General features: G+C 55.1%; 1 protein-coding gene across 1 annotated transcript in view; it reads left to right on the top strand.

Moving 5' to 3' along the window:
- Positions 1 to 11,248, top strand: part of RUNX3 (RUNX family transcription factor 3) — a 60,201-nt gene extending 48,953 nt beyond the window's left edge. The window contains exons 5-6 of the mRNA XM_044913905.1: positions 3,188 to 3,346; positions 8,441 to 11,248. Coding sequence (XP_044769840.1) covers positions 3,188 to 3,346; positions 8,441 to 8,970 — 689 coding nt within the window. The 3' untranslated portion in view covers positions 8,971 to 11,248. The remainder of the gene's footprint in view (positions 1 to 3,187; positions 3,347 to 8,440) is intronic.
- Positions 11,249 to 22,548: the final 11,300 nt, after the last annotated feature.

The raw sequence follows: 22,548 nt of genomic DNA, 5'->3' as shown, positions 1-22,548 counted from the left end.
GGCATGATAATCCTGCCTCCCGGGGCATGCGCTGGGGTACAAGTGGCCCGTGTGGCCGGGGCGCATTCGGAGACCTTGTTTGGCCACGAAGGGGACACCGTGGCTTGCGGGGGGGCGGGGACTCGGGTGAGGCCACGGGGCGCACAGGCGGCAGGCCCGTCCTTGAGCCCACGCTGGCTGGGAACCCCGCCCTCCTTCCACTGGGCTGCGGGCGCGAGTGTGAACACTTGGTATACAGCGTGACTCAGAGACAGGACTTCGTCCCCCAGTGACGGTAACGACAAGGCCTGAGGTTTTGCAGCTGTCCTGGCAGCACCCTGTTGGCTCACGTCAAGCTTGTGGTTGACTGAGACACCCAGAATCTCTGCACCCAAGCTGCTCGCAGGTCAGTCTGCAGTCCCCCCACGTCTATCCGGCTGACTTCCTGCCTGTTGAGATTGTTCTGAATTCGTTTGTCCCCCAGCTTGTCCACATCACCCCGCCATTTTCAGGGGCCACCACAGCCGTGTCAACAACATGTCTTCCAAGGCCCCTTGGGGCTGAGCCCCGAGACACGCCCCTAGAGACCACCTCCCGAGGGGTCTCTGTTAAGCAGTCCTCAGTTGGCGAAAGTTACCCAACCCACCAGAAAATGAAATCTCAAACTTTGAGGTTGCAAACTGGCAGCCCGTGAGCAGGACACATCCTACAGGTTGGTTTGGGGGTTTGGGGGTTTTTTCTTTTTCTTTTTTTGCAGTGTTGGAATTAATTGCCAACATGTAAAGATTTCACATCAAAGCAGGTTTCTTCTGGTAAACAGGAAGCTCTGGCCACACTGGGCCCACGCACATCAGGGCACTGGCCAGCTGGACCGGGTGGCACCTACCCCTTCTGCAAGGCACACCCTCTCCAGTCTGCCCCACTCCCCAACCATCCCATGTGCCTCACTTACGTGACTTGCCTGGTCCCCACGGGCATCAGAGTCTGCAGCCCCAGCTCCAGCTCAAGTCACCCCAGCCTCCATTTGCCCCCTTACCAATGGTCCTGGGAGGCAGCCCAGGGGGGCCTGGCTGGAAGCCGAGTGTTCTCATCCCAGCTGACAGTGTCCCTTGGGCTCCAGGCCTCGGGCGTCCTCCGAGGAGAAAGTGGGTTCCCTGCTTCTTGATGACTTGCTGAGCCCACTGTGGCTCCCAGGACTACGGGTTCATCTCTAAAAGCACTGGGATGCCCATTTGAGGCAGGGATGGGCAGGGAGCCTGGGCATGTCTGGTGCCAGAATCCATTGCATCCCCATTTTGAAAATCAGAAATCAAGCCCATTTTGAAGCCTCCAACTCTGTTTCCTCATTCCCAAGGGCAGTCACTAGTCATTTCATGCTTTTCTAGGCCCCCAGCATGTTTCCAGGCCTCAGGAAGAACAGTGAGGGTTTCTATTTTCCCTCCCACCTACTTCTCTCTTCTCTCCTTGTCAATCCAGAAAACTCGGCATGTCACTGCGGACCCGAGGACTCAGGCAAGCCTTGCCTCTCCCTTAGCTGCTCCCCATGCTTCTCCAAGGGATCCCAGATCCAGGACATCCTTCTCCCTTCCTCACTGTGTGACTGAGGGCAAGCCTTTGCACCTCTCTGAGCTGCAATTCTCTTTGTAAAAAGAGAACCTGGCCACCCTGTTTGCCTGGCCTCCTGCCTCAGGGTCGGGGTCAGGTGGAGAGGAACGGTCCAGCCTCTGGATGTTAGCCGAGCGGATGTTAGGCTAATGGCTGGTGTCTGGCTGATCAGCCCATTCTAGTGTCTGTGCTGGAGAAATCCCCAGACACAAAGAGGTGTGAGGAGGGTGGTTCTGGAGAGTACCGCATGTGAATAGCGGAGGAAATGTGAGAACAGCCTAATCATCCATCCTAGAGGATGAGGGGCTGAGTGAGTTGTGGCCTCTGGGGCTGTGACATGCCGGTCGAGGGACATCTGCTGGCTAGTGGCCGGTCCTCCTCCTCCTCGCTGTGCCCTCACTGTGCCCCAGGGGGGGCTCCCAAGGTGTAGCGGGAACTGCGCTGTTACCACAGGGCTGGGTTACTCCCCCCATTTTACAGATCAGGAAACTGAGGTGGGACTCTGGGATGTGCTCCTGGAAAAGCGAGCTAGAGAATGACAAACCAGGCTGAGAACATTCGAGAGGTTCTGTGAGAAACTTGCTCCATGTTTTCCATGCTGTGACACCAAAAAAGGCTGGAAAGAAAGACCACCAAACTGACTACGTGGGGGCTTCTGGGGAGGGGTTTAGGGTGGGTCAAAGGAGCCATTAGTCTGACCTGTAATTCTGTAATGCTTTTATTTTTGTAGCGGTTCATGTGTTGCTTGTGAAATATAAAATGAATAATTGAAAAAGGGAGGGGGAGTCCCTGCAAGCTTGACGTCATTTGGAAGCCGTGAGGGTAGCCTCAGCTAGGCCGCAGAGACAGGGGCGTGGCAGCCCGACCCTGCCCACACCCTCGGGGCCCGGGAGACGAAGCTGGGGCCCCTCGTGAGTGGGCCCCGGCAGAGAAGTCATGGGAAATGCTAGCAGTTTGTCTAGGTGTGATGCCCCAAGCCAGGGGTGCTGGTCCCCTGTCCCCAGCTTCCAGTCAGAGGCGGGAGCTCAGCCCCGCCCAGAAGTGCCCCAGGCCTCTTCTCATCCCAGCGGATTTTCCCTTCTGTCGAAGGCCTTCCGGGAGAGGAAAAGCGCGCCCTGGGGGTCCCAGGGTGGCTCAGGGCTGGAGCAGCCGGTTGTCACACTGCAGGACCACCTCCCGCTATTCTTGTAGATGTGGGGAGTGGGGGGGTTCTGGGACACTGGGAGGCAGAGGGTGGCAGCACTCCTGGGTTCTCTCCCTAGTCCCACAGAAGCCCCCTTGAGCCACTTTTCACAGGCCTGCTGCCTCAGTTTCCCCTTCTGCACAGTGGGTTGTAGAGGTTCAGGTAGAAGCACGTGTATTCCTACTCAAGCAGGCAGGGGTGAGACAGACCATCATGGCAGCCCCAAGACAGCACATCGTGGCCACTCTCTGTCCAGAAAGCCTGTGGGAACCTCAGCAAAGAGGTTGGTAGTCACCTGAGGATTGTCCCTGCAGAGGTCTCAGGTTGGACCTCAGGGAGAACCTCCCAGCAGAGTGAGGCATTTCTGTCCCCCTGAGACTCTCGGGAACCAGCTGCTGATGGGCTCCCCATGCTCTGCAGGGCACCGGCAGAAGCTGGAGGACCAGACCAAGCCATTCCCTGACCGCTTCGGGGACCTGGAACGGCTGCGCATGCGCGTGACCCCGAGCACGCCCAGTCCCCGTGGCTCAATCAGCACCACCAGCCACTATAGCAGCCAGGCCCAGACCCCCATCCAAGGTACGGCACAGGGGGAGCCGGGGTGCGGCGGGTGGAGGGAGGGTGGACGGGACCCTGGACGTGGTCCTGCTTCTCCAGACAAAAGGCTCATTTAAAGGTCATTCACTGCACTGCCTTGTTTGATGAAAGAGGGCGCTCTTGCTCATTGGCTCCTACAGATGTTTCCTGGGGATACTGTGTGCCCAGACCTGGGCTAGGCCCTTCATTCATCACTCAGCAAACATGTACAGACGCCTACCACGTGCCACGCGCGGGATCAGCATGAATAGACACAGGCCCTGCCTCCAGGAACTCACGGTCTCCTGAGGGACATGGGTATTAATCCCATAGTGTACCCGTTAAAATTGGGGCATGACTTATCTAAGGAGCCTGTGGACCCCATGTGCCCCCTCCTGAGCCATCCGAAAGAGGGGCAGTGGTGGATGCCTCTGCCCAGGGCTGGGGCGACATTCTGAGGCCACGACAGCACTCGGGCAGCATTTGTAAACAGCAGAGCGATGGTGCAGCCCTGGACACACACAGCATTTCCTGGAGAAAGTCCCCCGTTGGCCCAGAGACTTCTCCCAAACAGAGAAGACGAGGGCGGCCTCTCAGCTGAGGCCCCAGACAGGTCTGTGTCCCCACTGCCTGGGGGGACGCGGCAGGCACGAGGAGGCCTTGCAGAGGAGATGCATGCCTGGCCCGGGGCAGGTCCATACATGGCCCAGTGAGGAGCATCTCCTCCGTTTTCCGGGCCCTCTCAGCCAGCAGGCTGGGGCACAGGAGCCTGTGTGTGATGGGCCCTTGGACCAGGTGGGGCAGAGAGCCCTCGTCCGAAGTGCCGAGAGTGGCCATTCCTGCAGGGCCTGCTTACAACCCATCTAGCAGAGGAGTGAACTGAGGCCCAAGAGATTAAGAGCCACTCTTGGGTCACAGAGCCCATCGATGACCAGGTCCGAAGTCCCCCACACACCTGCTCCCAGGAACTTCCTGCACTTCTGAGGGTGCAGACAAGGGGGCCCCAAGCAGGAAGAGCCCGGGGTGGGGTGCGAGCTGACCCCCTTCTCCATGCTCCAGGACGGGCTTGGGGCTTACTGGGGCCCTCCGCTAAGGGAGGCCTTGCCCCCAGCCCTTGCCACGTGCACCAGGCGTGATGCAGTGGCCGGGGTCTTGATACGGCCTCGCAGCATGAAGAGACGGTCCCTTCTTTTCCGGGATAGGAAGCTTCTGCTCTTGGCCTTGCTGAGCCCGCAAGGTGAGGAGAGACCCGTGGGCTAGTGAGTTTGAGGCAGTCAGTGGTTCTGAGCCCCGGGGGGCCTGCGCATGGGGGTCTGACCTCAAGAGACCGGGAGAGGTAATCTGCTCTCCAGGTTCCTGTCCGCCCCTGCCCGAAAGCTGTCCCTGCTCCCATCTCCCCCAGGCCAGCCCTTGTCAAGGCACACTGGCCTGACACGCCAGGCCTTTCCCTGCCATGGGCACAGCTGGGGCCCAGGGGGTATTGGAGCCCGGCCTGGGAGCCCCAGATTCTAGAAGGTGAGGGTGAATAATGGCTTCCTGTGCAGCAGCTCCCCTGGAAGGAACACCTACCTCCCCCCTGCCACAGGTGACGGACACGGCTTAGAAATCGGTGCCTACAGAGCCTGAGGCAAGCCTACCCGCCCCCTGTCCGGCCACTAAGGGCCGGGCCAGAATCCCTACCTCCACCCTGGGGCTGGGAGGAGAGGAGGCTGGGCCTGTATGGGGTGTGGCTGACCCAGTCCTTCCCCTTCTGCAGCATCCTGAGGCAGGGCCCCCAGGCCCTCCCTCCATACCCACGGGCAGCCTGTGTGGCCCTCTGCCCCAGCCAGCTCTCCCCCTTCCGGGGCCTGTGCTCTCTGGAGTGAACTTTGCCGTCAGGTGGACCTGGCTAGGGATCCAGCTCTGCCAGGCCCCGGCTGTGATCTCAGGCAGATTACTTCACCTCTCTGAAACCTCAGTATTCTCATCTGTAATGTGGGAAGAAGAGGGGTGTTGGCAGGGCCGGGTTTGGGGCCCCCTCATTGGCATTCCCCCTGTGGTGGGATGAGCCTCTGCCCTCAGACTCTATCCTGGGGATCCCCCTCAGGGCACCCCACCATCACTTCTGTCGATGCCCCTTAATAGCTTTGACCCCCTGGCTTTGGTCACTAGTAAGCAGTGCCGAGACCCCGACTGCTCCAGACGCCAGCCCCCGGCCCCCTCGGCTGTGGCTGCCCACGGTGGGGGCTTCTCGCAGCTCAAAGGCCTCATTCAGCCACGATGCAGCAGCTGGGGCAATTTGGAGAAGAAAATAAACATTTCCTTCCAGTGTTGGGATTGGCTGCTCCTCAGCCGACCAGCTCGGGTTTCCTGGGGCTACTGGGTTGGGGGTGCGGGGTAGCAGCCACAGGGGTGCTGAGGGCAGGCCCTCCCCCACCACCCAGGCAGTGAGGCAGGAGAGGACAGTAGCAGTCTGGGTGAGCCCAGCTCAGAGCCCACAGCCCATGGGAACTTCAAGGGCCACACGCACCAGGCCCGGGTCCACCTTGCACGGCCCTGGGCTTCCTGGGCCCTGTGCTTCCTGGGCTGCAGCCCTACTGTCACGTTCTGGGGTCCCTGCTTGGGTTTCCTTTGTTTGGAGGATGGGGCTCCCATCGCGTGGGCGGCACTCACTTCCTGGGCTCAGAGTGGGGGTGTCAACCTCGTGCTTGGCTCTGCTCGGGGAGCCAGGCGCTGTCCACAAGGCCTTCTGCCCTGGTGTGCTGAGCTGAGGCAGGGAGCCAGGCACCTCTGACCCCTTACACCCCAGGGCAGCACTGACCAGCCAGGGGCCCTGTTAGAATACTAGATGTTCCAGAAGGCCCCAGTCATCCGTCGCCTTGATCCCCCCATCCACCCACCTGGAGTCTGGGAGCGTTGTTCCATTCTGATTCACAGTCAGGACCAGAACCAGAGCCTGCTAAGGCAACACCCCCAGTGGAGTCAGGAAGGTCCCAAAGCCCTGAGAAGTTACAGGTGTCACTTGAGGTCACACAGCACCTCAGGCAGATCTGGGGAAACTAGAGGCCTGAGGGGACCTGCAGCTCGCCACCCTTAGCCAAGCCTCAGAGCAGGCAGGGCCCACGTAGAGCTGGCCACGTGACAGGGACAGGTCTCCCTCTGAGTCCTATTTGGTGGGGGTAGCACAGAGGGGTTGGGGCCAGACAGACTTGCCCTCGGGACCACCACTGGGGGATCATCCACCTCTCTACTGCTGCCCAGAGTCACCCCCTCGGCCAGGGTACAAGGAAAGCCCAGGGTCAGGGACCCCCCTTTGCAGGGCCCTGCACGGGCCAGTTCTCTCAGGTGCTCAGAGCAAGAGGTGCTCCAGCTGGTGCACAGTGCAAACCCTCATCGGAGCCTCTACTCTGTGTGGGTCTAAGCACTTCACATGTAGGAACTAATTTAACCCCTAGCAACTGTTACTGCCTGTATTTTTCACGTGGGAAGATATGCACAGAGAGGTTAGGTGACTTGCCCAAGGACACACAACCAGTAAGTGTCAGACAACCGGGATACACACAACACACAACCAGGATAAGTGCCGTGCTGGGCTGCCTCAGAGACAGGACAGCTACCTGTCAGGCCCATTCCAGAGCTCAAAACCTGAGCCCTAGGATTCTGTGCCAGGTCGTGTGCTGTGTGACCCTTAGGCAAGCGCCTCACCCTCTCTAGGCCTGAGTTTTCCTACTGAAGGGGTTAGACTCAATCCTGAAGCCCCTTTGAATGCTGAGGTTCAGGGGGTCTGTGACTGCAAGAGTAGGGCGCAGAGGCTGAGAGGCTCTTGTCTGGGAGTCCAGTGAGGACCCATACCTGCAGGAACTAGGGCAGGGCCTGGGCTGGACGCCGGGTCCCTCCGTGTGAAGGCGCGTTTGGCCCACCAAGCCCCTCCGGCTGCCGTCTCGTTTTGCTGCTGAGCCAGGTGAAAGTGGTGTCTCTTCCCTGTCTGGCCCCCGGTCAGCCTCAGCCCACAGGACAGCCCTGGGGACACAGGCCCACGGTGAGGGACAGACAGCGGCTGTGGAGCCAGCCCCCACAACACCAGCAGGAGCTCCTGGAAGCTACCTGAGCCCCACCTGGGCAGGAGAGGTGCACACACCCAGCAGCAGGGAGCCGAAAGCAGAGGCCTTGGGATGAGCTCCAGTCCTTCCTTTGCAAAATTAGGAAAATCAGTCTCTCTGGGCCTCAGTTTCCCTATCTGTAAAAGCATGCTCCAGCTCCCAAGCTCAGAGCACCATTGGAGACTCTCTTCATACCCACAGTCTTACCAGTTATTAACAGCGAGGGAGGAAGGCAGAAGCTGTTCCTCACACCCCCAGCAGCCCAGGTGGGCCCACCTTCATGCCCTGGACAGGCTTCTGCACTGCTAGGCTGTAAAGAGGACTCCATGAGGAGAAGGGAAAGTCCTCCCCTTTCTCCACGTGCCCACGGAGGCCTCCAAGGCCACCCATGGCCCAGGCACCTGCTCTCACCTGCCTCCCAGGTGGGGCCGCATTCCGAGCTGGGCAGACTCCAGCCTGCAAGCAGCCCAGGGCAGTAAGAGCGAAGGCAGATCTAGAAGCAGGGATTCCCCGCAATTGGCCGGTGAACCAGAGCCCCGACGCTTCATTCTTTTTTTTTTTTTTTAATTATTTGGGGCGCCTGGGTGGCTCAGTCATTAAGTGTCTGCCTTCGGCCCAGGTCATGATCCCGGGATCCTGGGATCGAGCCCCGCATCGGGCTCCCTGCTCCACGGGAAGCCTGTTTCTCCCTCTCCCATTCCCCCTGCTGTGCTAGCTCTCTATCAAATAAATAAATAAAATCTTTAAAAAAAGAAAAAGATTTGTTTATTTGAGAGAGAGAAAGAGCACACATGCTCAGCGGGGACGGGCAGAGAGGGAGTCTTAAGCAGATTCCCTGCTGAACATGGAGCCCCGCGCAGGGCTCGATCTCACAACCCGGGGATCATGACCTGAGCCGAAACGGCGCCGGGCGCCCCACCAATGGGCCACCCAGGCGCCCCTCCCAAGGTCATTCTTGAAGAGGCCCCCCTGGGGTGCTGTCAGACTGTGGCTGACTGTCCCCCTTGCTGTCCCCCAGGCACCTCGGACTTGAACCCTTTCTCCGACCCCCGCCAGTTTGACCGCTCCTTCCCGGCGCTGCAGACGTTCACGGAGAGCCGCTTCCCGGACCCCAGGATGCATTACCCGGGCGCCATGTCGGCCGCCTTCCCCTACAGCGCGACGCCCTCGGGCGGCCTCAGCGTGGCCAGCATGCCGGCCACCAGCCGCTTCCACCACACCTACCTCCCGCCGCCCTACCCAGGGGCCCCGCAGAACCAGAGCGGGCCTTTCCAGGCCAACCCGTCCCCCTACCACCTCTACTACGGCGCATCCTCCGGCTCCTACCAGTTCTCCATGGTGGCCGGCAGCAGCAGCGGGGGCGACCGCTCCCCCACCCGCATGCTGGCCTCCTGCACCAGCAGCGCGTCTGTCGCCGCCGGCAACCTCATGAACCCCAGCCTGGGCGGCCAGAGCGACAGCGTGGAGGCGGACGGCAGCCACAGCAACTCCCCCACCGCCCTGAGCACGCCGGGCCGCATGGACGAAGCCGTGTGGCGGCCCTACTGACCCCCCGCCCTCCCCCGGCTCCAGGCGGACTGCTCCCGACGGAGGCAGGGACCCCGCGAACCTTCCCGGCAAGTGGCTGGCCCGGCTCGGAGGCTTGGGGCAGGAATGGGACTTATGCTCCGGGCCAGTCATGGGCCCAGGGTCCACGAGTCCTGGGGCCCAGAGCTGGTGGGTGGCTCCGAGAGCATCTAGTCCAGCCACGTCGTTGTACAGATAGGTAGGGACCTCCCTCAGGCCGCTGCCCTATAGCTCAGATCCTCATCTCATCCCACGTGCCTGTGGGAAGGTATCCTCCTGCCACCTCCCCTGGAATAACCTGGCTGTCCCCAGCCGTGCCCGGTGCTATCACAGGGCCCAGGTCCCCTGGGGGCAGAGACCATCTGTTCCAGAGAGAGGTGGCATTTGCCCACATGGCCTGCGTCTGACCCACGGGGCCCTGGAAAGACCTCCCCACCCCCTCCCCTTCCTCAGAGACCCTGTTACCCCATGGGCCCAGCCCTCCCTCAGCATTTATGCAAACTGAATCAGAACTGGAAGGTCTCCCTGCCCCTGAGAGGGTTTCCCCTCATTGTATAGATGGGGACGGGACCCATCCAGAGGCCCTAGGAAGTCGCTGGCAGAGATGGGATGAGAAGACCCCCAAGCCAGTTGCCCCCCGCCCCACCCAGCTCTGCTTCCCTAGAGTTCCTAACAGCTGAAAGCCTCCCACCCTGTCCCAGCTGTCTGCGGGTCCCAAGCCCCAGAGACGAGCCAATGGTAGCGGGTCCCTAAAACCAGGAAAAACACCTGCAGACAGGTCCTCCGTGCACTTTACCAGCCCAAGGTGTTCACCCTCTCTTCTCTTGGTGGAGGGCCAGGGATCCCCCTTCCCCCGCCTCCTTGGCTGGTCTCAGAATTGCCATTTTTGGAAAGAGCACAGGGACCAGAGAGGTCCTAGCAGAAGGCATCGGGGTGAGAGGTCACGGGGTCAGATTTCAGCAACCCTGTCCCACCTCGGTCCAGCCAAGCTGTGCACACCCCCAACCCCCAGGCTTGTGGGCAGGCCCGGCCAGATCTTCCAGCCTTTGACAGCACTCCATCTTGAACCAGTCTGTGCTCCAAAAGCAGGCTTGAACAAAAACCAGTTTTTAAAGCTGATTTTAGAATAAGAAGCATCAAACATTTTCAAACCCACGGTCTCTTAGAGGTAAAGCCCTACAGTAGTGACCAGCAGCCCCTCTGCCTTCAGAGAGTGTGGCATTGTAAGGCCTTCCGGCGTCCTACCAACTTCCAGCCGAAGGCCCACGTTGGTGGGGACCCAAGGGAACCCCAGGCGACGCTAGAGCTCACGTCTGCGGCTCGCAGACATTTGCCCAAGAGGAATTGGAGAGGTGGGGAGCCGCGGCTGCGGGGCGGCGGGACCGAAGGGCTGGCCAGCCTCGGCGCAGCACCCCCTGTCCTCAGGGGGGAGGTGTTGCCCCTTTAGTTTGCAGATGGGAAAGCAGGACCTGCCCAGGGGTTCAGGCTGCACAGATGCTCATGTCTGAGTTTAGTTCTAAAAAGGCACAAGTGGAAAGGACAAGAAGACCCGTAAAGGCTAGACAGCGTGTGGTTTTCAGTCATCGTTTCAGCCACATCCTCTGTGGATGTGACAACCTGCCCTCCGTCCTTGTTGTCTCTGTGATAGCTCTCGGCCTGCCGTGCCACCCCCGACCTGTAACAGCAACCAGATGATGCGCACCGGATACACACTCCAGCGAGCTAGGAAGTCTTGTGGTGATCTCACTCAAACCCCTCCTGCTGCAGTTTCTCTGGTCCTGTCCTCACTGGAAAAAGCAGTCTCCATCTCTTCAAGATAGCTGCTGGGGTGTCCTGCTGATTCCCTGCACCCGGGGGGGGGCTCCCCACCCCTTCTCAGGAAGCAGCTACAAATCCATTGCCCTGGTACCTCCCTCACGCCTGTTCTCTGTGGTTGCAGACTGGCCCCAGGCCTGCATGGGAGGCGCCCTGGGGTTCCCAGTGCCCAGCACTTTGTAGCCCCACTCCGGATTACTAGCCCTTCCTGATAGCCAAGGCCTGGTAGGGGCAGAGACAGGAAATAAATGGATCTCCTCCCCACCCCACCCCCACCCCCACCACCCCCGCCCCCGCCGACTAAGCGATGACAGCCATGCTGAGTCTGGTTTTAAGGCCCATAGTGGGTACAGACGGCTCAGGCTGCTAGGAATGGGTCCTTACTTACAAGGCTGCTTTAAAGTTGTCCTCGGCGAACACACTGATTTAGAAAGCACAAGGAAACGGAGGGGTTTTGATACCATATTACTGTAAGTTTGGTGGTGGTGGGTACAGAGCCTTTGTGACATATTGTCATGTCGAGGTGTTAATACCTGCCACACACACATCTTCAGTGAAACCGTCCCAGAGCTGGGAAGGGGGGGAGGGGTGGAAACTGCTTTGCACTATAATTTGCTTAGTGTGTTTGTTTTCAATGCACAACTTGCTGTACAGTAAACTGTCTGTCTTCTGTACTATTTAACTGTAAAATGGAATTTTGACTGATTTGTTACAATAATATAACTCTGAGATGTGTTGAAGGATCCCAATGCCAGACTTCTAGGGCTGTGTGTATGGGGTTGGAAGCCGGCAGGGTGGGGGTGGGGGGCTCTCCGACCATGGCCAAGGAGGAACAGGGCAGGGCCTGGGGACAGGAACAGGACTAAACCCACTGCTTTGGAGACCTCCAGCACCTTGGCCTCCCTGCATCCAGCTCCAACAGTAATGACCACGGGAACCGCTCTGGGCAAGTGCGGCCTCCTCCTGGTGTGGCTGGAACCCCAGAGGGACATCAGACAGGTCTTCATGGTGCCACCACGACTCACAAGTAGCCCGAAGGAGCAGTGTACCCCATCTTGTTCCCCAGGCTCGGATTGGGGCGGGGGCAGAGGCGGGTGGAGGGAGCACAGCCACGGGGAGCACCCCGCCCCGGGGCCTGTGTTTGCTGGGCCCACAGCAGTTTAGCAGCAGATCAGAACTACAAAGCAGGCAGCTGGGTCAGCTCCCCCCGTTTGCAGATGAGGCAGTAAAGGTGCAGAGAGGGTGTCACCTGGCCTCCCATCTCCCCAGAGATGTTTGTGGCTGACGGCGGGCGCTCTGCGTGTGACTGCCCGGGGACCTGTCTCGGTGCCTGCCAGCGAAGAGGCCCGGCCGCCCGTGCCTGTCCAGGTGGGACCTGGGGGGGTGAATTTTCACAGAACAGACCTTATTCTCTAATGAAAATACTTCAAAACTAATCCCAAGACTTTGCCCCTTTCCGTTAGGTCGGTCTGCCTGAAACCCAACACCCGACAGGAAGTTTCCCTTTCCTCGGCCTAAACCCTTGATCCGGGCCCCTGCCCCCACAGCACCCGTTGGGCCCCAGGGGCGGCAGGCTGTCTCCCAGCAAGCCCCCAAACCCAGCTGCAGAATTTCTGAGTGTGCTTGGGTGGCGTCTACCTGGCATGAGCAGGGCTGGTCCTGGACAGGCCAACACTCTGCTTCCAGAAATGGGTTGAGTTGGGGTCACTTTGTAGGCAATCGTGGAGATTAGGAGGGGACCACAGTTCAAGCCCCTGTGCCCCAGCCACACTTTGGTGCCACGGCTGCTGGGAGAGGAGCTGTGACCTCTAGAGCCCCTGACTCAAAGCTCCATCGCCTTCCCCCAGCAGGCACGGACCAGCGCACCCAGTGCATCCAAGACGAGAACTGAGGCGGGAAGAAGTCCTGGGACTTGGCCCCCGGGGGGGGGGGGGGGGGGGGGCGGCGTGCGGGGGATCACAGAGCTTGAGGGCTGTAACCACAGTGGCCTGCAGGTGGCAGCAGGTGGGGAGCATGCAAGGTCCCCTCAGGGTGGTGGTTCAGTGGGACTTCCTAATCTTGGGAGCTTCATCCTCAGAAGGGCCTGGGAAATGTCTTGGTTGGAAGAACGATTTGCTTTCCCCCTTTAGCTGTGTGGCAGTGGGTGGTCCCTGTTCCCCTCTGAGCTTCCTTTTCTATTCATACTTCTATTCTATACTGTGTCCGAGTACCAGTGCGTGAGTGGAATCACAGGTCCCATGATCACTAAAGGCCCTGCTTTGGGACAGCCGTTTACTTGGCTTGAGGGAAAGTTTGACATCCCTAGTTCGGTAACCCCAGAGTCCTAGAGCCCTGGCCAGGCGCCCCCACCTCCCCTGAGCTGCCATCAGGAGCTCAGGACGTGAAGCAGTCTGTCCAGGATGAAGAGGCCATTTTGTCCCAGAGTCTGGGAGCCCGTTGGCCTCCAGAATTCCATTTTGGAGGCTCCAGGAGTTGCTCTGGGCTGGGCGGGGCCTACAGTCTCACCAAACCCCACGCCCGCCCCACAGCCTGTGTGTGGCTGGTCTGGCCATAGGCTGAGAGCAGCAGTGCAGGCCTTGGGACTCCCAGAGGTGGCCTCCTGGGCACGGGGCTGTGCTGAGCACCTCCTGAGAGGGGATGTGGCCCCCAGACAAAGCACTGCCCCTCGGAGCAGTCCTGCAACTGCAGGGCTTCCGGCCATAGGGACGGCTCTGGCTTGTATTCTGAGAGGGACGTCCCGGCAGGATTTTATGACCCGAGACAGTGACACGTGCCCAAGGGGAATATTGTGAGGGTCTTAGAAGACTCCTGGGGGGCCAGCAGGGGGTATTCCGGGGAGGATCAGGGTTAGACGCAGACCCCATAAACACAGGCACCCAGGTTCCCCCCTCCCCCTGCCGGCATGGCCCAGGGGCAGCTCTCAGCCACACCACGTACCCGCTTGGCCACGTGAGCAGGGAATGGCACCTCAGTGGGTCAGTTCGTTTTGGGGTCGTAAATGAAATGAGCTGTCAAACAAATGGGGGTAGGGGCAGCCAGAGTGAAAGAATGAACTGTTCCTTGCGGAAACCCGGAGTGCCCCCATTCCTCCCCGCGAGGGCCGGGGAGCTGGAAAGGGGAGGGGCCGCACCCCCCAACATCCGCATCCACACCTGTGTGGTCCATCGGCTAGAGGAGCCTGGAGGGCCGGATTCCAGGCTTCCTATTTTTAGTTTTGCAGCTAAACTCGTGCTGTTTTATATATTTATATTGACCCGTGGAGAAAGCCTGCCCTGAGCCCGGCCAGGAGGAAGGCTTCAGGGGAATGGGGAGTAGAACAGCCCCAGAGCCAGTTTTCTGGAGCCACTTTGTGCCCACGCCGACTGCTGGAAACAGTTGTGGCCTCGCTGGTGTCCTAATGGGTGGCAGCTGTCTGGGCCACACCACCCCACGCTGCTCTTTCGGCTTGATGTCTGCAAGGCCTTGGCCAGGGTTCTTCACTCATTCGCCAAACACAGACCCAAGCCCCACCGTACCAGCAGCTGCCAGACAGCAAGAAGAAATGGCAAATAAGTCACAGCCATGCTCTTGAGGAGCACATAGGGCTGACAGGCAGGAAAACAGGTGTGCTCACCCATGGGATACATGGTGTGGATGAGACAAGATGGAAAGATCAGGAAATTCACCTGGCAGAGATGTGGCAGCTGGGCTGCATCTAAGCATCTAAGCAGAGGGCACCGCCTGTGCACAGGCCTGAAGGACGGGAGCTGGGCAGTGGGGAAAGCGGAGTAACAGCAACAGGATGGGGAGACAGAGGGGCCCAGGTCACAGAGGCCGGCAGCCAGTCGGAGGGGATTTGGTTCTGCAGACATTGGGGAGCCAAGCTGAGGTGTGGCGGCACATTCAGATAGGTGTGTGTTGGAGGGGATAGCACTGTGGTGGCGTGCAATGTGGGCTGCAAGCAGGTGCAGAGACCTGTTCACAAGCTACTGCAATAGTCCAGGCAGAGGAGGGCAGAGCCTGTGCAAAATGGCAGGAGGAGGAGCAAAGCGTTCCTAAGGCACTTTTAACACTGAAGTCACAGGAAGGACCCCAGGACCTAAACCTCAGCTCTGTTTTTCTCGGTTTCTCAGGGTTATAGCCTCTGAAGGAGCCACCGGAGACAAGGTTGCAATAAGAGTTTGCAATAAGAGTTTTTGTTATTGACAGCTGTGCAAAAACAACAGCCCTGCCCTCTCCCTGACCTCCCACCCCACAGGTTGTCCTGCCTCATGACAACCACCTGACCACCACACCCAAGGCCACAGGCAGCCTCTCAGACTAAAGCATTCAGGGCTCAGAGTCTGGTCCAGCCACCCCACTCTCCTCTGTGGCCTGAAGATATAATAGTTATAAGACCTTGAGTTTGAGGTTCCCAAGTTCTATGTATTACAAATTGTAAAATCACATTTTAAAATTACACTAAATAACAGGGTGCTGGGTAGCTCAGCCAGTTAGGCATCTGACTCTTGGTTTTGGCTCAGGTCATGATCTCAGGGTCGTGAGATCAAGCCCTGAGTCGGGCTCTGTGCTGGATGTGGAGCCTGTTTAAGAGTCTCTCTCAAAAATAAATAAATAAATAAATGAAAAAACTACTCTAAATAATACATAGTCACGGGAGAGAAGGGAGATAATACAGATCACCAAAAAGAGCACAAGAAAAATCACCCACAATCCCACCCCTCCAAAGATAAGCATTGTTAATATTTTCAGTGTTTTTTTCCCCCATCCAGAACTCTATTTTCTATAAATATGTACTTTTCCAGGAATAAACATTTTTCTAGCCAGTTATACATTGTATAACAGTATATCAATTAATGCATTTTAAAGATAGAAACAAAAGTAATCTAGAATGAAATCACTGAAAGGATGGGGTTATAACTGTTTTCCATATTCTTCTTTATATTTTTTGGTGTTTTCCAAAGTTCTCCAAAATGAGCACATTTGTCAGGGGGATCATATATTATTAAATTTCTAGACCCTAAATATGCAAGCAGAGGAGTTCAAGATTGGGTTTAGACCGAAGCTTTTGACATTAGCTGAGGCATCGCCTCTTCCAGAGAGCCTTCCTTGATAACCCCGTGCTAGGTTTGGTGCCTTCTCTGTGCATTTATCTTTGAAATAATAACAACAACAGCTAATACTGCTTGCCAAATATTTTACCATTTTTAACTCAGCTCATTAAGGTGTATACTATCACTATCCCCATTTTACAGATGAGGAAACTGAGGACCAAGAACAGAATTCCCCCCCAATTCTAGTGAGGGCAGAGCAATACCTGAGAAGGTTGTTTGCTCCCCATCAGCTGAAGGTATTGGAAACTCAAAGTAAGAACTGACCTCAGGGAAAAGGCGCTATTTTCTGCACACCTGGGTTTGTGCCCCATGGCTTGTACTTGCATAAAGACTGATCATCAAAGGGAAAAAGAAAGGAAAAAGAAATCATTTTCTAATTTTTGGTCTTTTCTTTTAAAAAGTAGAAGCAGATGGGGCACCTAGGTGGCTCAGTCGGTTAAGCATCTGCCTTCAGCTCAGGTCATGATCCCGGGGTCCTGGGACTGAGTCCCACATTGGGCTCCCTGTTCAACAGGGTGTCTGCTTCTCCCCCTGCTTGTGCTCTCTCTCAAATAAATAAAAAATAAAATAAAAAGCAGAAGCAGAAAGGACTCAAGGTTTTATGGCCTTTTCTCTGCTTCTGAGAGTGATGTGTCTGCCTTTCTGGGTTGTGATTCTGAGAGTCACAAAGCAGGAAATCCAAAGACGGAAATCCGTGTCTCTGCACCCTCTGGTGACCCCCCAGTCCATCCTTCCCCATTCCGAGAGGACGCCCCGTGAACGAGGCCTCCCTGGAGGCGGGCGACGGGGCTCACTCCCCCAGGACCCGCACACAGGGGGGCTATCTGCCGAGGTGGCCGTCTCACCCTGCCTCACACAAGTTCTATTTCTTTTTCCATGAAAACAAGTCAGTCCTAAATCACCAACGCCTGAAAGTAGAAAAATACGAGGCCCATATCATCATAAAACAATTTTAACACGGCGGGGCCCTCCTGGTGGCAGGAGGGGTGGCCAAGAGCTCCATGGCAGCCCCTTCCAGTTGCAGCCCCTGGAAATGCTCAGAGGGATGCGAAATTTGGTTTTCATTAGCAGCGAATGTGAGGAGTTCTGTCGCTCTGAATGGACCTTTGATTCTGGCTGGCGGTGGAATCTTTCCAGGGCCCAGTGAGTTTTGTTTTGTTTTGTGTTTTTTTCACAGAAAATGGGCCAGGCCCTCCTCGCTTATATCTCCCTGGACTACACGGGGATTGGGCAACACCCCAACCTCTTGACTTCTAAAGTCAACAGCTGGGGCGGGCAAGAGAGGCACGGAGACCATTCGGCTTTATTGACTCTGAGGTTTTATTAAAAATGTTATGTTTCCTTGAGGTCTGCGTCAGACCCAACAAGAAGCCCGGCCAGTGAGGGGCTGGCCCGGGCCGAGGGGATTTTCAGCACCTGGAAGACAGCCTGCCTTGACCTGGTTTCTCCCACCCCCATGACCCCCAGAAATGGCCTTCGCTTTAGAATCTCTGCAGAAAACCCCAATTCTTCCCTTCTGTCCACTTTAAGTGACAGAACATCGGCCTGCTCTTTTACTCATTCGCTGGGTGTTGGTTCAGCACCTCTGGGCGTGCTGGGTGCCCGAGAACCAGCTGTGGAGGCACCAGGGTCCCAGGCCCTCGGACCGGAGGGACGCCGCGAGCAAATCTGTCACCTGGTTTCAGAGAGTAATAGGGGCTGTAAAAAATAAAGTAGGAGAGTGAGCTGGAGGAAGACTGGGAGCCGGGAGGGTCCCTCTGAGGAGGGGACAGCACGGGACCGCCCGATCTCAGCTGCTGGGCTTGCTGCCGTCTCTCCAGTGGGCACAACCGCAAAGCCATTGGCCCTGACAAGGCAGGGGCCGCAGAACAGCTTCCTGGCCCTGCCCAGCGGCTCTGTTAAGGCCCTGTTCCCCATCAGATCATGGCCAGCGACGGTCTTAGCTCCGGTTCCCAGAGGCAGATCCAGAGGTAGGGATCTGTGGGTCGTGGGCTTTCAGGAGTGGAATGAGGGAAGGGGGACAGAGCAAGGAGAGAGAGCTAATTGGTGAGGTCTTTGGGCTGGAGACTGGCCTCACTCTGGTCTCCCAGGGGCCTCTGGAGCATGAACGGCAACACTGAGGTGCCCCTTCCCCACCGAGAGCCAGCCTTTTGGACTCCAGTGTCGGTCAGCCAGACTGTGGCTTGCCGATCCCCAGGAGAGACGGAACCTCCCTGGTAAGATCCCTACTACTGGGCAGAGAGCAGGTCTCCAGAGAAAGGGGCAGATGTGCACTGTTAGCAGCCAACACTCACGCAATGTCTACATGATGGACCTGGGTGATGTCCATGGAATGTCAAGATTATCGAGGACATTATAGTGGAAGCTTCTGGAAAGTTACCCACATCCCCTTCATAGGCCAATGCCCCCCTTCCCCTGCTGCTGTGAATCTGGGGAGCAGGAAGGGGCAAGACCATGTGTGCCAGAGGGTAGAAGATAAACCTCATGAAGATTCAGGTGTCCATCATGTTGATGAAGATATCAAGGACCCAAGGGGCTGAGGCACACCTTGTCTCACCTCTGAGACAAAACACATGTTGTACCTTTCCTCTTCTACCATGCAGGAGACAAAAAAAAAAAAGCGCCACCCCCCCCCCAAGATATGTCCATGTCCTAATCCCTGAAACCTGTAGGTATTACCTTATTTGGAAAAAATGGGTCTTTAAGGATCTCAAGATGAGGATATCATCTTGGGTTATCTGAGCAGGTCCTAAATCCAATGACAAATGTCCTTAGATACACAGAGAAGAGGAGGAAGCAATGTGCCAACAGAGGCAGAGATTGGAGTAATGAAGCCACAGGCCAATGAATATCTGGAACCACCAGGGGCTAGAGAAGGCAAAGAATGGATTCTCCCCTGGAGCCTTCAGAGGAAACATGGCCCTGCCAATACCTTGATTTCAGGCTTCTGACCTCTAGAACTTGGAGGGAATCTATTGTTTAAAGGCACCCTCTTTGGCCTCTTTGAATTTGGAAGCAGCATATACCACACTTGGGAATAATACTCTGACCTTTTTATTAAGTGATTAGAATGCTAGTGGGTGCTTTTAATTGTGTTAAAATACACATAACATAAAATTTACCATCTTAACCACTTTAAGTCTACATTAGCCATCTTAAGTGGCATTAAATATATTCACATTGTTGTGTGACCATCGCCACCATTCATCTCCAGAACTCTACATCTTGTCAAGATGAAACTCTATCCCCATTAAACAATAACTCCCCAACTTCTGGCAATCAGCATTCTACTTTCTGTCTCTATGATCTTGACTATTCTAAGTGCCTCATATAAGTGAAATTACAAAGTGCATGTACTTTTGTGACTGGTTGATTTCACTTAGAATAGCGTCCTCAGGTTCATCCACATTGACATATGACAGGATTTCCTTCTTTTTTAAGGCTGGATATTATTCTGTTGTATGGATACACATTATGCTCATTCATTCATCTGTTGATGGACACTTGGGTTGCTTCCATGTTCTAGCGACTGTGAATAACACTGCTATGAACATGAATGTACAAATATCTCCTCAAACACTGCCTTTCATTCTTCGGGGTACATACCCAGAAATGAAATGGCTGGATTATATGGTAGTCCTGTTTTTAATGTTTTGAGGAGCCGCCATACTGTTCTCCACAGCAGCCTCCCCACTTTCCATCCCTGCCAACAGTTCAATTTCTCTACATCCTCACTGACATTTGTCAGAGAAAGCTTTCAGCTTTGAGATGAAGAGAGAGACGACTCTGCCAAGGTCCAAGCTATGATGCCCTGCTCTTCAAGCCACACAACCAAGAAGATTCCACAGGGCAAGAGCAGGATATTGGGCGAAGTCATTGGCAAACCTGGTAGAAGGGGGTGCTAGTGCAGACCCTTAGGGTTGTCAGCAGCAGAGAACGACTCTTCTTTTGAAAAACAGTGTTTGGCCTGCTACTGGATCCTAAGAAAGACTGAGCACCTGGGACAGGAAGCAGCTCTACTACCTGAGCTTCCAAACTGAGCTAGGGATTATCAGATCCACCAGGTCATAAGGGTAGGAGGGCATAGCAGCAACCCCGTATAGACTAGAAATCGTATACCACTTGGAATCAGGACTGGGCAGATCCGGAGGATCCAGGTAAGTGAAGAGGTGCATCAGACCCCCCTCCCCATGTCATCTGCTTCTGTCATCCCTATCTCTATCCCTAGACACACGCCTCATGGTCACAGTTCTCTACAGTCACCTGTCAGAGGAGCAAAGGACTCAGGTTTGGTTCATGGGCTGGCACACAGACTATGAGCAGTACATCTGTTCACCCCCTTCATATGGAGGAAGAAGTGCTACATGTCAGCGCTAACGCCCAGGCTCAGGTGCAGGCTGTTAGAAGCAGAACCACACAGGAGGCTCTCAGAAATGGAGTGTCAGCTATAGACTTTTCCCAGTTATGCCCTTGGCATTGCCTGGTGCCACGGATTGCATAGTCTCCCCTCCAAAATTCATGTCCTTCCTGGAACCTCAGAATGAGAACTTATCTGGAAATAAGATCACTACAGATGTAACTAGTTGAGATTAAGTCATACTGGAGTCGGGCGGGCTTTTAATCCAATGGTGTCCTTATAAGAGGAGAAGACACGGAGACAGAAACATAGGGAGAAGACCAGAGACTGGAGTGATGTTCTACAAGTCAAGGAACACCAAGGATTGCCAGCCACTACCAGAAGCCAAGAGAAAGGCATGGAAGAGACTTTGCCTCAGAGCCTCCAGAAAGAAACAACTCCGAAGGCACTTCAGTCTTGGACTTCCAGTCTTCAGTCTGTGAGAGAATACATTTCTGGTATTTTATGCCACCCAGTGTGTGGCACTTCGTTATGATAGTTCTAGGAAATGAATACACCTGGAACCGTGTGGGTGATGGAAAGATGGGCAACACATGGAGCCATTCGGCTTGGGCAGGGAGGCCAAAAGGCCTGCACTGTCATCTTTTGGCCAGAGAGACTTGGAAAGGTTCTTATGTTCCAAAAGCAAAATGAGAAAAGGAAAAACCACACATTTCCACCAACTTTCAGGAGGTGAGGACTGCCACCCCACCCAGTGGGAACTTGGGTCCAGGATGTGGACAGAAGTGTCATTAGTCCAGGCAAGAAAACATATCCAAATGCTCTTGAGGTTGTTTTTGGAACTGCATTTGGCCAGATGGGAGAGGTGCTGGGCCAAGGTCCAGTTGGGGGAAGAGGAGGGAGCAGCCGGGTACTGGGTGAGCAAGTGAGGGAGATCACTCCTCTTTACTCCCAGAGACCCCTTGTTCATAGATGTAGGTCTAGGAAAAGCAGAGAAGGGGAAACCTGGCTGGGGTCTTGCCAAGTTGCCCCTCTGGGTAGGAGACCAGTGGCCATATCACCTCGTCCTGGCATCTTTTAGTGAACAGAGCATGTCCTCAGGGCAGAGGAAATCCTTAAGGAGCAAGAATCCACTAGAAACATCTCACTCAAGTACCACCTTCCCACTTTTTGCTATATCAGCTACACTAGTATTTTACTCGACATTTTTCTTTAAAACATTGTCTCTTTCTAGTCTCTTCAACAAATGGTGCTGGGACAATTGGACATCCACGTGAAAAAAATGAGTTTCGACCCCTACCTCACACCATATACAAAAATCAACTCAAAATGGATCAAAGACCTAAACGTAAACACTGAAGCAATGACACTCTCAGAAGAAAACAAAGGGGTTGGGGCACCTGGGTGGCTCAGTCGGTTGAGAATCCCACTCTTGATTTCAGCTCAGGCCATGATCTCAGGGTCGTGGGGTTGAACCCTGTGTGAGGCTCCATGTTCAGCACAGAATCTGCTTGTCCCTCTCCTTCTGCTCCTCCCCCCACTCACGTTCTCCCTTTCTCTCTCTCAAATAAATAAATAAATAATTTAAAAATAAATAAAATCTTGAAACAAAGAAAACAGAAAACATGGCCTTGAATTCTTAGATATGACACGAAAGCACAAACAACAAAAGAAAAAATAGATAAATTGGACGTCATCAAAATAAAAAAAAAAATTGTGCGGCAAAAGACACTATTGACAGAGTCCAAAGGCAACCTACAGAATGGGAGAAAATAGTTGCAAATCATATATCTGATATACAAGATTAATATCCAGAATATATAGAGGACTCCTAAACTCAACCAAAAAAAAGATAAAAATTCAATTCAAAAATAAACAAAGGACTTAAATAGACATCTCTCCAAAGATGATATGCAAATGGCCAGCAAGTACATGAAGATGCTCAACATCACTAATTATGAGGGACATGCAAATCAAAAGTGCAGTGAGATACCACTTCACATCCACTAGAACGGCTACAATTAAAGGGGAAAAAATAAGGAAAGAGCAAATGTTGGCAAGGATGTTGAAGGAATTAGAACCTTCATATACTGCTGGTGGGAATTTAAAATGGTTCAGCCACTTTGGAAAACAGTCTGCCAGTTCCTCAGAAAGTTATACACAGAGTTACCACATGACCCAGCAATTCTAATGCTAGATATATACCCAAAAGAATGGAAAATAGGTGTTCCAACAAGTACTTGTACACAAATATTCCCAGGAGCACTCTTCACAATAGCCACAAAGTGGAAACAA

Source organism: Neomonachus schauinslandi, chromosome 4, assembly GCF_002201575.2.
Source record: "Neomonachus schauinslandi chromosome 4, ASM220157v2, whole genome shotgun sequence".
NCBI lineage: Eukaryota > Metazoa > Chordata > Mammalia > Carnivora > Phocidae > Neomonachus > Neomonachus schauinslandi.
Note: the sequence above shows the minus strand (reverse complement) of the source record. Positions and strands in the feature narration are given on the sequence as shown.